This window comes from Pygoscelis adeliae, unplaced genomic scaffold (genome assembly GCF_000699105.1).
Source record: "Pygoscelis adeliae isolate BGI_AS28 unplaced genomic scaffold, ASM69910v1 Scaffold458, whole genome shotgun sequence".
NCBI classification, from domain to species: domain Eukaryota; kingdom Metazoa; phylum Chordata; class Aves; order Sphenisciformes; family Spheniscidae; genus Pygoscelis; species Pygoscelis adeliae.
The window spans coordinates 641,481-656,228 of NW_008825352.1; the positions used below are offsets into that span (position 1 = coordinate 641,481).

Here is a 14,748-nt window from a genome sequence, read left to right on the forward strand (position 1 = left end):
TTAGTGGTGAGGTTTATAAACAAGCCGCTCTTAGGGCTGGAGTAAATAACACGATGATTTAAGTGTCTGAAGGTAGCTTGTGAACATTGCCTCGGAGAAACACTTAAAAATGACTGTCGCTGCTCTGCGTTTTGCTCTAGTGCTGGAAATACAAGCGTGGGGGCTGACAGATGGCCTTTCTCAGGCCGGCGGAGACCAGTGCACCTCGTAGGTGATGCCACGAGCTTCCTGACAGCCAAACAGCTCAGGGCAATGCTCCTGACTCTGATCTAGCGGTAGCTCTGCGGGAGACGCAGCAAAAAGCATATGGTGGGGAGGGCTGGATCCAGCTGTAGGTGACTTCTCTAGCTTTCCAGAGATCACTTAGCCTGGTGAAGTGACTCGCTTCTCCGGTGGTGAAGTGGTAATAGCAGTCCTTTGCATGCTGTTTGAAAAACAAGAATATGCCGGCAGCGGTGAGGCAGTTGGCTGTGATATAGCAGGAGCAAAAGAATTACTTATCGCAGATTGGAATGGAGGTACAATAACACCCTTTTGAGTGAAGAGCTCTACTTTCATTGCTTGCTTGTATTTTCAGTGAAAAAGCAGCAGGACCTGTCTCTCTTCAGCTGCGTTCATAGAAGAGATGAGAGCAAGGCATAGTCTTCCGACAAATGAAATTAAACTTGCTTTCCATGCTACTCAAATACTCCAAATTTGACTGTCATGCGCTCCTAAAAAGATTTAAAATCCAAATTCAGCAAAGAGGGAGTGACAGGGATAAAGGAAGAATATGTCTCAGTGAAGACGAGGTGCAGCAGGGTGCTGTTTTGTTTCTATTCAGTCTAATCAATCTGCCTGCCAGCTTCCTAATATTTAGAGCAGTAATCAATGAAGGAAAGCACTAGCTGGTGAATACTAGGAAAGCATTCTTCATAAAACCTGAAATTTGTTTTGAAATCTTGCTCAAGGGTTTGCTCATCCGTTCATTGAGCTATACTTTCAGGCTAAATAAAATTTGTCTTTCTAGTTAAGAACAATTTGTACTGCTCTGAAAACTATTGCCTCTCGCACCAGGATGATCATGTAGTGCTAGAATTCAGAAAGATGTTTTAGCTCTTCTGTAAATTCCCTCTTTCTCTTTTTTTTCCTGCACAACAGGCCCCACAGAGGATGACCCCATGCTAGATTTCTTCAAGATAGTGAAAAGTTATGATGTGCCAAGATACCTGTGTCCATAGTCATGCAGATGGATGCTGGAATAAAACACAGCAGTGTTTCTGCTGTGTCAAAGAGCATCGTTCAGGAGCGCACAACCCAAAGCATCTGCTCTACTGCTGTATTAAAAAAAAAAAAAAAGCTAGCTTTTAGTCTAGCTTTTAATTTCAAGTTCAGGCATTGCTTCATTCGGGTTGCAGAGTGAAAGCTGTGTCCTGCCATATGTAGGAAATGTATCAAAAGCATGTACGAATGAGAGAATTGACAGCCTGTAATAAGATCGTGTTGTGTAAATAATGATAGGGCAGATACATCTAAAGTCAGTAAACGTGCTTTCATGGCAGCAAAGCACCCCAAACTACACGCCATGGACATTAGCCCATCAAGAGCAATGCCTAATGCTACATCGCTGTTACAGCACAGAGATTTATTCTTTTTAAACTTACATATTAAACAACCCAAGAGTCTTAAATGAAATGTCACATCTAATTTGGCACCCAAGACATGAAGTCTGCAGCTGCCCTTGGCCAACCCTGACAGCTCTGCTCTCCGTGTCAGTTCATCTGCCTGGCAGACAGATCTGCGGCTTCCTCCTGACTCGCTGGCATCTGTGCATGCTCTACTGTACTGAGCGATTTCTGGGTTTGTATATTTAGCACGATGCCAAATACTTCTCGTTGTGGTAGAAGGTGCTCTGGCAAACCCTCCAGCCTTCAAAGGAGTCCTCGGTGCTTGCAGCCAGGAGCATAAGGGTGGCTGTGTCCCCAGCTCCTGTCCAGGAGAGCAGCAATAGGGGATGTTTAGCAAAGCGTGTACAAACGGGCAGTGCATATGCTTTTTCTCCCCCGTGGGCTCTGCAGTTAGCAGTTTTCTGTGGTGGAGACTTTATTCTCGTTGTTGTTTAATAGCTTCTGATGGTTTTTATCTTCCAAGAATTTGTCCAGTTGCTCTCTGGATTTATAGCTGTCAGCCTCTACAACCTCCTGTGGCAGCATGTTCCAAAGGAAGGAATATTCCCTGGAAAAGTACTATTACTTTTGTGTAATTTCTGACTAATAACATTATTTCAGGCCCTCGGGTTCCTGTTTTATGACAAATCATGACAAATTTTTCCTTATTTGCATTTCCCAGGCCATTCATGCTTTTACAAACCTCTCCCATTTATCTCCCATATGATTACTAGGTTGAGGAATCCTATTCAGTCTTCATATAGAAGCTGCTCCATACTTTTAATTGTATTTTCTGCCCTTCTCTGTTTAATTTCAAATGCTTCAGCTTGGTTTTTGAGATCAGAACTATACCCAATATTTTAAGACCCACGTGGCCATGGGTTTTGACAGTGAGATGATGATAGCTTTCATGGTGTTTATTTTGTACTAGTTTGTCGCCTTGATCATTGTAGAGCATTAGCTCGTGTTTCCATAAACCCGAGTTGTGCACGCTCGAAGCGCTGTGCATGTTTCCCATTTCTTGGGTCCTGGCTCCTCTGCTTGCCAATGTATGCCGAGGATTCAGTGGAGGGGAAAGGTAATGCTTATAAAGCGTACCCGCCTCTGTAACTCTTCTGAACTTCAATTATTTTTATATGCTCAATTGTCCATTATAAGAAGGAGATTGTCCAGTCATTGGAAACATTGCTGTTTTTCTCACAGTCTAACTCATCTCTGGCCACAAATCCCTACCCCTCCAGACTCCCTTAAGAGCAAAGAAATTGAGGGTTATACAGGCATAAAGGCTGAATTCTCCGTGTGTGGAGATGGATGAATGACTGTAGAGATCTACTGTTTTAAGGGTGAGTCTTCCTTCATTCCCCAGCCCCCTTCCCAGAACGAATGTGATTCTGCTGTGTTGCCTGGCTTAGGATTTCAGGAGTCCATTCAGCACACATCCAGCTCTCTAGTTGTGTTGTTGCATGGTAGCCTTTTAGAGGCAGGTCCATCCACTGGCTGCCTTGCTGTAACCTGTGCAGTGAGGAGAAGGCTCTGCCTTTACAGAGGGATGCTCTCCAGGATATGGCCGGGTTGCTGCACTTGTCGGTTGGGGCTGGCTCTGAGGCTTTAAGCGCCACTCCATAGAAACGCCGTTTCTAGAGAGCATGTCTGACGTTCGCTGTTTGCATCTCACCTGGGAAACACTCGCCCACAACAGGAAGAGTGGGCTTGGTACTGAAGTTTGAGCTCAGTTGACTCCCAGGAGTTACTTGGTTGGGAAGAATGAAGGTTTGAAAGCTCTGGAAATGAGGGAGCCTTTGGTGGGAGTCTGTTCTGGAGGGTGCAATGCTGGCAGGTACTCCAGCAAGACTCCAATCGTTAATCAGTTGATGTGCATAGCCAGGGACTCTCTCCTCTTCAGCTCGGTCTGAGGTGGAAAGCAAAGATGTCCTCGCTCTGGTAGTTGAATAGCTTGGGAATACTCAGTGTAGACTTGCACGCTCAGGCATAGGCAACAGGATGCAGGCTGAAGAAATGGGCTTGCAGGACTATAGTAGGCAGGTTGGGGTGGGCCATGCCCCACCAGTCTCATTTTGACTTGTCTTCACAACCCCCCAGCACGTGAGGGCACTGCTTCTACAACACAGTGAAGTTCTTTTCTGCATCCCATCCTGCCATGGGCTGTCACTTCACTTGTTCCTCTGAACCTTCCTTTTCTGCCCGCATGCCCCCTGGCATCTTTGCTTGTCAGCAGCAAGGGATCAGGAGAGACACAACACTGGTGGTGTGCCTGCAGGAGACCCTGGGCAAGCGGTGACTGAGGTGGGACTCCTCAGAGTCGCCTGAATGACTTCGATGCAGAATTCCCTTTGACCTGAGCGGGATGGCAACCCAAAGGCCACCTGGGCACATCTGAAAAACCTCACTGTAAATACTGTCACCTTGGGGATGAAGCTCTACAAACACACCCAGAAATAAGGTGCTTAAGGTGATGTCCAGGACATCCTCATGCTGTACACACACAGCTATCGGGGTGTGATAAATGTGCTGATCCGTGGAACTGCTAATACAGCTAAAAGCTGTAACACTTTCTTCTGTTACCTGTGGTTTGCTCTGTTCCTTGCACTTCCATCAGCAAGTGAGCTGAGCAAAGACTCCCCTTTGCTTTGTTCCAGGTGAAGATATTCACACAAGCCTTTATGGAGCAGCTGTAGATGTCAACATCAGGCTAGACAGGAACTCCTTGACAGTTGAGAAGACTTACCTCACGCTGTCCAACCACAGATCTGTGGTCATCCACAATCGGAGTGAAATCATAGCCCACTACCAGTGGAAGGCTTTTGTTACTCAGGAGGAGGAGGATCAGCAGAAGCTGAGGTTTGTTTGAAAGATTCATTTCAGTAAGATACACTGTCCAAGAGTGAAACTAACGTATGGCCTCAGAGGGATCTTGGTGCTTTTGAATGCTTTAGGACAAGTAAACCATCCACAGTGTCAGGGCATGTGTCACTGAGCTTCAGGGTAATGGAGCTCAGCACTTCCCATTCCAGTTCCACCCATACTCCAGCTGAGGATGATGTTCTGGGGAGGAAAGGTCGATTGCAATGACTGGATAGCAAATTCGTGTTTTGTGGGAGCACAAACCACTGAGGTCCAGAGATCCCTGGGCTACACAGGGTCCATGAGGCTGAGGAAAGTGTCAGCACTCGTCACCTGGGACTTAATGCAGGTAATGTAACTATTATGGTAGTCACTCCAGTTTCTTCCACTCCAGCTTTGATAAGATGGCGGGCTCCTCTTCCAGCAATGTGCAGGGTAGAGCGCTTCATCGGCCCAGAAAGTTGAGGCCACCCTGCTGTAGGGTGTTGAATTGCCTTGCACTGTCCTGGTTTCCAGCACAACGAGGTATTTCTGCCGTTCCTTAGAGGCTGGGGAGAGTTTGGAGGTGGAGGGTTCTGCAGGGAAGGTAGGGCAGCACAGGACCTGGAGGTGCGTTTGGGCTTCGGCATCCCGTGTCTTCATGGTGGTGAGAGATGGGGCAGGATCTTCAAAGGGTGTCTTTGGTGAAGCTTTGAAATTCCCGTTTCAGGCAGCAGCACTTAGAGCCCAGAGGGGGTGAATTGGAAATTACACCTAAAAGCTTAGGTGACTTAGGGAATCCTTGTATGACTTTTCAGACTTGGATGGATGTAGGTATATAGTAGTTAGTCCGAACCCATAGCTGATCAGGAAACTGCCTTAAACTGGAGCACTTTTTAAGGGCTTATGAGCAAATAAAGTTCAATGTAATTAGGTCAGAAATGCCTTGAAGGCCAAAACTAGTTTTCCACCGCTCTCTATTTTTAATTACACAGTGTGTGACTTCTGTGCAAGCTCAGTGTGTTAAAAGAAAATCTCATGACCTTCTCTTGGTACTTCCCTGGACCATTCCTTTACCATCTCTTCCCACCTGCCTGTCTCAGACTGGACCCTGAGTGAGCCTCTTTCCCCTCAGAAGCAACCAGGTTTCCCCACAGCAGACTTCAACCTGATTTTTTTCCAATTACATTTGATCTTGTGCCAGTTTGTGTCCTAGACACCGATCAGGACGTTTTGTTCTTCCTTACTTGCAATCTTAGGGATGGTTATAGCTCCAAGGCCGCTGTCCTGCTGTCAGAGAAGCTTCTGAGGTCTTGGAGCAGGGAGGAATTTTTCATGGGAGAAGGCAATTGCAGGACCCTGCACTGGGATGTGACCCAAAAAGACCTGAATAGTTAGAAGGTCTGTCCAGGGGTTTGCTCTGTCTCCCTCCTGCAGGACTTTCTGGGATGTAATGGAATTATTGTCTGTTGATGGAGGTTGAGTTGAGGGTTGCTCGTCTCAGTGGCTGGAAGCCCCCCTACTGCACAGCATTGTAGGTCAGCCATGGAGAAAGATTTCCTATTGCGCTCCATGGAGAGCTAGCCAAAGCAAGTATTTTTGGTGCTGGTGACAGCATTTGCCCGAGGCTCTGTCTGTGTGCAGCTAGTAACGTCCATGACTGTATTTCCTTTCTAACTGTATTAGAATTCAGCTGGGTGGTGGTTGCTGTCCTGTTTAATACTACATTGCCTCGGTTTGCTGCATATAGAGCCTTCCACTCATCCCCCCAGAGTTGTCACCTGCTGGTTCTTCATGGCCAGGGGACTGGAGTGTGAAGGGGGGACAGCAATATGCCAGCTAGGAAGCAAGTGCTCTGTAGCAGTGCTCCCTTCTCGTCTCTTGGTTGTGATCTTTAAACACTAGAATGATTTCTGCTACAACTACCAAGTAAAGGAGAGATTAACTGTGTCAAAGCTCTGCAGAGAAGGCTAAAAAGGAAAAAGATAAGGTGGGTTCAAGGTTAGGCTTAAGGGTTTGGATTCAGAGGTGCTGGTCCTGACTTCTTTATTGGGTGATGCTAGACAAAGTCCCTTCCTCTCTCAGGGCCTCTGTTTTCATGCATATAAACCCATTAACTTCACTGAGGTGACGTGATGCCTGAACTCATTAGTTTGCTTTTAAAGCGCTCTGGGATCCTCTGGCGGAAGGCAGTATAGGGAACAGAGAGCAGATATTGTTTGCTTATCCCTGCAGGTCCAAAAGGGAAGAAAAAAGAGTGATGCTAGTAACCTGCAGCTGAAACCCAGCTTCTTCTCCCCTTCCCAGTGAAGCACCACAGTGGGTGCTCCTTGATCTTTAACTGCCTTCCACAAGCAGCTCTATGGTAGGAAAAGCCAGTTGAGGTGGTTGGTGGGGTCTCCATCAATTGTGGCGACGGCTTTGAGCCAGGTCGCTCTCTTGAGGGGCCGCTAGCTTTCAGAAAACCTCTTCTTAGCTTATAAGCATGGAGTAAAACTACCTGCCATGCCAGTGAACAAGTGATAATCTGATCTATCTGGGACCCCTTGGCTCGGGGTCAGCCCCTTGCCGAGCTGCTGCTGCTGCTGTTCCTCCCCGAGCGCGCTGCTGCCCCTGCACTTAAACAACAGTCTCTGCAAATATGTTCCATATTAAATTATCTGCTTGGTTTGTCTCTCCCCATGGCTGCAGGCTGTGTCGCAGGCTGCAGAGGCAGGAAGAGGACGAGACGGATTATTTTCTCAAGGAGTGCACGGTGGACCCCACTCTCCGAGAACGCCTTTCCCTTCTCTCCCGCACCTTCCAGAACCAGAGGGCAAAGGTGCAAGGAGACTCCATGCTTTTCTCTGATGATATCTTCACCATTGAGCCTGTGGTAAGTGATAGCTGAGAACCACCTCCTCCTCCTCCTCTTCCTTCCTGAATTGAGGTCACTTGGCAGATCCCGGCGGCAGCTGGCTTGATGTGTGAAGAGAGAAAACATCAGCTTTCTAGTGAGGCTGAGAGAGCTTGTTGCAAAAAGCATTGCTGAACTGCAGGCTCCTGACAGGCAGCGAGAGCCTGCCTAAAGCTGAGCTACTGCAAGGGCTATAAATAAGTGTCCTTACAGTGTTCAGAGGTGTCGATTATTATATGTAAGGGCACAGCTTACACATACTGTGGGGGGGTTAACAAAGGATATTGGAGCACTGTCAGTTCACATATTGACTCGAAGAATGAAATGGTGCTCTGTGGAAAGGAGGCCAAATTCAGCCCAAGTTTAATCATGGAAATACCAATCTCTTCGTATAACCTGGACTTATACCACATCTGAATCTCCCTTCCAGTGTCACCTGTCAGCCTGGACACAAGACTGGCAGGTTTAAATGGGCTTTTTGAGTTGTATTGCACATAGATACAGGAATTTTTTTGCTTTTCTGGTTACACAAGCAAAACCCCATGTCCTTCAATCAACCAGAGCTCTGATTCTGAGACAAAGAATGCCTGCTGTCTGAGCAGTGCAAAATCCCTTCTCATCTTCAAGTAAACCCTAGAATAAGCCCAGTCTCTTCTTTTTTGTAAAATAGGTGAAACTAGTAATTTCTTTTTTTTTCCCCAAGGAAGGGGATCATGTTCTCTTCTTGGTTACTCCTATAGCCCATGTAAGGCTGAGAGCCACCACTGTCAGCACAACTGCAGTTTCACACCACTGTACCTGACAGCAGCATGGTGTGACCAAGAGATTGTGTCAGAGCAGTAGGAATATTGTAGAGAGTGGGAGCTGATCAGCTGAGCATTAAGAGCATCCTGCGGTGCATTAGAGCTGAGTTTGGAGTGTGTGCCAGGGCCCCTGCTTCGTTACGGCCGGACTATGTCTCCACAACTAAGCTTAACCCGCCCTTGAGCTCCTGAAGTGCATTAAGGTGAGGTCCAGAACTCTGGCTGCCCACAGTGCTGAGTCCTGGTACTCCATGTAATGATGTACAGACATGAAGTGTAGCCTGGCCTCAAGTCTTGAGTGGAAACCTTTCCTAAACGGCTATGTTAACGTTCCACTGTTTGCTCCAGGACTGAATGTAAGTGGGCTACTACACGAGTCTCTCCCCTTCTGTCTTGGCCAGCATTATCAATCTTTTCATTTCCATTATTTCTGTTATTTATGGATCAATCAGTTTCACGTTCAGAGTTTTGCTCGTCTGTCTTCTCCCCCGACATATGGGTGTCTCTACCTCAAACGATAGTAAGTATTTTCTCCTCTTTATGAAATGTATAATCTAAAAATCCACTGCCACTGACTTTCATATCCTTCTTTCTGGTGATGGCCCCGTAACCTTTAGCTGTGACAGAGACCCTTCTTGCGCTGCCTTGTAAATCTGCTGGAGAGGACCCCAAAGCTGGGACCTTGCTCCTTCACAGACCTTCGGGCCAAAAGTGGCTGCTGTCTTCCTACCTATCACCCGTGATGTTCGAGAGCACCCTACAGAAATATTCAAACCCTTGTGACTGGAGGAAGCAATTGCTTCCAGAGGTCAGGAAGCTGATGGAGGTATAGTAGTCTTGGAAACGCTTTCTGGGCAGGGTGGCTTTGCAGGGTTTGTGCAGAGGCTTTGCTGTGTCAGTGGACCGTTAGCTGCCGGTATTTTCAGATGTTGCTGCCTGTAGAAGCTGCAGCAGGTCACTTCAGTCTGCGTAGGGTTAACTCGCTGGTGAAAATAATAACAAAAAAGAGGAGGCAGTGATTTTGGAATTACCATGTGACCATGAACATTTTGAGCAGCCATCCAAGCCTGTGGGAAACAAGCTGTTATGCAACTCTGACTTTCCGAGCGCATCTCAAATTTGGTTTAATTTATTTTTGCAAATACACATGATATGTCAGCAGAAGCAGCTGTGATAGAAGCCCAGGTGGCTACCAAAGGACAAAGTCCTTGCTTTTTGCTGCATCCTCCCCACCACAGCTTAGCTGTAAGTCACATTGCAGACACGTGGGAGCTGACTCCTTGGAAATGGAAACCAGAGGAAAGGGAGGACAAGGATTTGTTACCATTGCACTGACCTTGACAAGTCATCACTGTCCTGTTATTGCCTGATAGTGACTCCTCGGTGTCATGTGTTAACTCTGAGCTGATGGAGGTGGTCTTCAGGATGTCCAGGTTATGAAGCAGCTACTGTTGTTGATCTAGAGGCTGGGCCAGGAGGTAACAGTGTTGTTTGTTCCTGCGAATCTCCACCTCAGCTGGGGAACCAAGCTGGTCCCCATCCAAATGAGAAGTTACTACAGAGCGCTTCAGGTTTTGGCAGAAGGCACCACCTCCAGTGGGAGCTACGGTCCGTCTCGCAGCTCGCTGTGGGTTCAGTTATTTATGGAAAAAGGCAGATGTTAGCTTTGGCACTGCCTTTCTCCTAAGTGCCCTGAACTAGCAGGATGCACTTTGGGTGTCATTTCGGTACTTCTGTTGGCAGCTCTGTCTTTGGTTTTCTGTCTGCTTTGAGCAGTGATTTCCTTTCCATGGTTCGCCTTCCCCCTCTGCAAAACAAAGTAGGGGATTTGGCCAACAGTTGGTGGTGCCCAGCTTTTCAAGACCGGCGTTTTCTTATTCAGGCCGGTGGAGATCTAGCAGATTCTCACTATTTAGTGGCTGAGGGAGCGGAAAATAGGATCTGCAAGTCTTTACGGCTGGGCTCTTGCATAGAGATCACTTCTGTAGCTGCGAGTCATGGTGTGCTATCCCCTCCCATGTCATGTTGCTCTATGCTGTAGCAAAGCCAGGGTACAACAGCTGGAGTTTTTGTGCTGCACCATCATACATCCACCGTCTATATTTCATGCCACCGGCCAGTTGCAGCCTGTCTGAGGCTGTCGTTAAGCCAGAAGTGTTGCAATATTATGTTCACAGCGCTGCATAGCTTTATTTCTGTCCTGGTTAGCATCCACAGTAGTTTTCCATGCTGGGACTCAACTGCCGTCCTATAGAGAACATGCTAGCCCAAGCAGACCTCTGGCTCCAGAGGTGTCCCGAGGCTCATGCGCATGTAGCAGTAGCCTGCAAGGGTGCGTAATGAAGCATATCCTTTTAACCAGCAGTTCTTTTTTCCCCATGGGGTAGCAGGAGTGTGAGGAACTTCTTCAACAGCCTATTTTAATTTCCCAGGAGAAATAACTCACAATATTTTCTAGTTTTATAGTCTGTTGTACAGCAGTAATGAAGGGAGAAATGACAGAAACTTCCCAGAATAGTTAAGTCTTTGCAGAATTTGTTTTAGTCATGGAATAGTAGAATAAAGTGTAACAGATTATTTCTTCTTGCCCTCCACCTTTGGAGTCAAACGGTCTGGCTTATAGCTTTGCTGACAATACAGGGAAGCTATCTGTGGACGTACTGCCAAAAGTTTCCACCCAAATACATTGAATCCTGCAGAATGGTGATTTCATATCAAGAGCTCAAGAGACCGAGCCTATTAACTGCTGGTGCAGGTTTTCTTGGGAGCGAGGATATGAGTGCGAGGCTCCAGTAATAATGCCGCATTAGGATTGTTCTAGAGAGCTGTGCTGATGCTTATAAAAGGATGGGTTTTATTGCTAGTCCGTAGGCTTGTTTCCTCTGGTGCCTTAGAGGAGTCTCATCTGACGGTGCCTTGGGATCCAGCAGCTCCTCACATGTAGGGAGATATGTCCCTTGTCAGGGTCTTGGTGCATCACTGAGTGGTTTCCTGGAGCATGGCAAGACATCAGTCTCCGGCAAGGGGGGTTTGTGTGCTGCACCCTCATCTCTTTAGGTTGTAAAAGAAGAAATGACATCGGCCCAAAGCTCCAGGCTCCCTCCCGCACTGGTTAATTGTACAGTATACAGAGAGACCCCAGCAACATTGCAGCAATCACTGTGATCTCGGCGGTATTGAGCAAATCATCCCACCAGGGACCCAGCCACTCTGAGTAATGCCTGCAGGGACTCATTTCTACTCCCTCGTTGTTTGGAGATGTACACTTGCGGTGTTCTCCCAGGTTCTTGCTGAAGCTGTATTTTTTTGGTGCAGTGGAAGTTTACCGTTTTGATGTTCAGTTTGGCTTGTCTTGGGCCAGGATCAAATTCTAGCGCCTTACAAATGCCATGCAGGCACTGACCCAGCTCCGGTTCCCCTTCTGACAGCAAGAGTGGTGCAGGAATGGGAGGAGGCCAGGACAACTAGGGTTTTCTGTGTCATCAGCAATGTCTCATATCCCACGTTGAGACCAGCAGGCAGCCAGAGCAGATTGCAAAGCCCTGATATTGCTCTCCTGCATTCTCTGCCCACTTGTCTGTAAGCAGAGGGCAGAAGGAGCCTTGGACAGTGAGTCCCGGCTGGGGTAGCCAGCTCTCTGACGGGGCCTTGCCTTCATTTGTGAGCTAGTTTCCAGATTTTTCCTGCAAAGATGAAGGCAGGCACGGTTTTCTCTCCAGGAGCTGATCTGAGACATCCTGCTGGGTGCAAGCCCTGGCACCCGTCGGGAGACAGGGTATTGCTGCTGGCTCTGCCAGGGTCCAGCTACCTGGTGCCTATTACAGATGCGTATGGGCTACTGGGGGCAGGGGTTACATGGGGACAAGAGGTGAGTGGGGACAGGTCCCATGGTGGAGAGAGAGAAAGGATGTTGAAGCAGACTTGATATTGCACGAGGCAGTTTCATGGCAAGAGGTAGTGTCCCCTGAGAACAGGATAAGTGGGGGCATTCTTATCCCAAACCAGGTTAATCCAAAGCCGCAAAGACCAGAAGGGATTCTTCCAAGGGGCAGCTCTTGGTATCGAGTTCAGTGTCTGCAGAGAGCCCAGGGCATGTACAGAGGCTGCTCTCTGGACTATGAGATAGCACGTAGCCATGCACTCCTGGGGCTAGGACACCACTGGTGTGGTGTGAGGACTATCAAGGGTTTTTACATTACTCTGGGGAGGAGGGGTATCCTCATTGCCTGCCTTTGACACGGAACTCAGGTGTCCCGGGTTGGTGGAGAACCTGGGCAGCTCAGCTTCTGCATTCAAGGGGATGTAGGCTTTGTAGCCTGAGGCTCCCTGTAGATGATCCAAGTTAGATATATGAAGTTTATATAGTGTGAATACTCCCACATCTCTCTTGAACAGTTGAGGGCATTCAGGCCCTGAAGATTCAACCCTTATTCCCTCTGTATGTTGGGACTTCCTTGGAGAAACTGGGGCTAACGGTGCTGCCCTGCCAGAGGAGCTCCTGGAAGGTTTTCCCTGCCCTGAGAGGAGCATTGGAAGTACCGCAGTAGCCTGCGTGGACTCTGCTGTGGCTGAAAGCCTTGTTGTGCCTCAGTTTCTGTGTGCTGTAGAATGGGGAAGTGGAATTTACTGAAATATTTTCTTTTTGAAATTCTCTTTCTGTTACCTCCTCCCTGCTGTAGTCACAATGTCTCCCTGTGCGTATTCACCGCTGCAGTCGGGATCGTTGCTGTGCAAGTCACGTTAGGGGCTCAGGCATGCAGAGCATCAGTCTGTCTGGCTGCCAGAGCTCAGTGGGGGAACAGGTAAGTTTGCCATCCTAGTTCTGTTCACCCAAAGCTCAACTGGCAGTGACCAGATCAGAACAGCTGATTTGGGTACAGCTCGTAGCAAGACAGAGCTGTCGTGAGCATCAAGCACGTGTGCTGTTTCTGAACCATTTCCCCCTCTTGTCCCAGCCTTCTGGCTCTGCACCGCCTTCCTAGGTTCCCTGCCCTGTCAAGTCTGTCCCTATCCCTGCCTCCGGGATATATTGCTGTTACTGTGCTCCAAAACAGGCCGGTAAGATCACCATGTCGGTTAGATGTCTGTCACAGATGTGCTGGCCTTGGAGTTCATCGAATCCCAAAGTCAGCTAAACTCGCTCAGCTAGAAAAGTGCATTGTTGTTAGCAGATACATATTCATCAGGCCAATGGTTCTCTTTAACTTTCTTCCTTTCCTGCTTAGCTTCGTTTTTGCTTATGAATTGTATTACACTTGCTTCCATTAACGGGAGATGCATTGCCTCTGTCAGCCTCTGAGTAATAACCAAACCGTCCCGAAGTGTCCACAGGGCCAATATATCTGATTGCGGCACATAAAGTAGACCGGTGAGTGCCATCAGCCTGTGATCCAGCAGAAGCGAGCAGCAAAACAGCGCTTTGTTAAACAGCTGACCTGAAAGACTGATACTGCTGCACTAGGCTCAAAGGAGTTTGTTTTCTGGCCTCGGTGGCAGGAGGGATGCTCTCTGAGTTTCCCAGGAATGATTTGGCTCTATGAGACCTCATTCTTGGTCGTACGAACTCCGCTTTAGAGCAGCCAGTGATGTATTGAATGACGACATGGTATGAAAATCTCACTCTGCTTTTTCGGATAGATCCCAAAGTTTTGCAAGGAATCGCACAGTCCCAGCAAATCGGATGCTCAGTTTATGGTAGGTATCATCTGTCTGACGGCCCGCACAAACTCTAAGCTGCGTGCCCCTGGTAATCCGGCTGTGCACAGCCCTCGTAAGCCTGATTGCAGAACTACGGTCAAATCCTGGCATCAGTTTTCACCCTCAGCCTCGATGGTCCTGTCCTGTCTCGTTCAAATACCTTCTCCCCTGTTTGCTGTCTGGCACGTGGGGCTCTATGGAGCAAATGGAGACTTTCCCTTGGAGTCATCTGGGCGGCCGTTCTGAAATTGGGCTCTTTTCACTCCCACTTGTTGCTGAACTCCCCTCCCTTTTACTGCACCCCTGTGTTTTGGTTTTAAGGCTTCTGCTGCTTTATGCCCCGCTATAAGATGAAGACCTCAAGCATCGCCACCACTCAGCATAGTAGCAGCGAGTGTTTGCGTAGCTGATGGTGCTGGTAAGGTTGGCAAGGCACCGTTTGCCGTGCGGGAACTGAACGAGGGGTCTCTGCGGCTCTCTGGGCAGAGGATCACAGCAGCTGGCAGATGAAACGGTACCGCTGGGCATCTCATCCCATGCAGCACCCTTTAAGGAGAAGCGCAGAACACCGCTGAGCTGAGATGTGTGTTCAGCTACAGCCGTTGGGCTTGAAGCAAATGTAAGCAGCTGCCTGGTGCATCCCCCCCCGCCCCAGGGATGGTCTGCCCAGGGTGAGACCACTGAATTCAGTCTGTTAAACACACAGCGAGCAGCTGGGTGATGAGCACTGGTGAGTTGTTAGACTCTAATTAGCCAAGCCAGGGAAATCTATCATCCGAGTGTTTTTTTTCTCAGTGGCTCGGCTTAGGCAAGCTCCAGGCGTCATAGCAGAGCTGCTGTTGTTCAGACCACCCCGAATGCTTTT

At 48.2% G+C, this 14,748-nt stretch overlaps 1 protein-coding gene across 1 annotated transcript in view; it reads left to right on the forward strand.

The window, feature by feature from the left end:
* Nucleotides 1–14,748, forward strand: part of HYDIN (HYDIN, axonemal central pair apparatus protein) — a 155,189-nt gene that overhangs the window by 30,989 nt on the left and 109,452 nt on the right. The window contains exons 7-8 of the mRNA XM_009330382.1: nucleotides 4,304–4,505; nucleotides 7,179–7,362. Coding sequence (XP_009328657.1) covers nucleotides 4,304–4,505; nucleotides 7,179–7,362 — 386 coding nt within the window. The remainder of the gene's footprint in view (nucleotides 1–4,303; nucleotides 4,506–7,178; nucleotides 7,363–14,748) is intronic.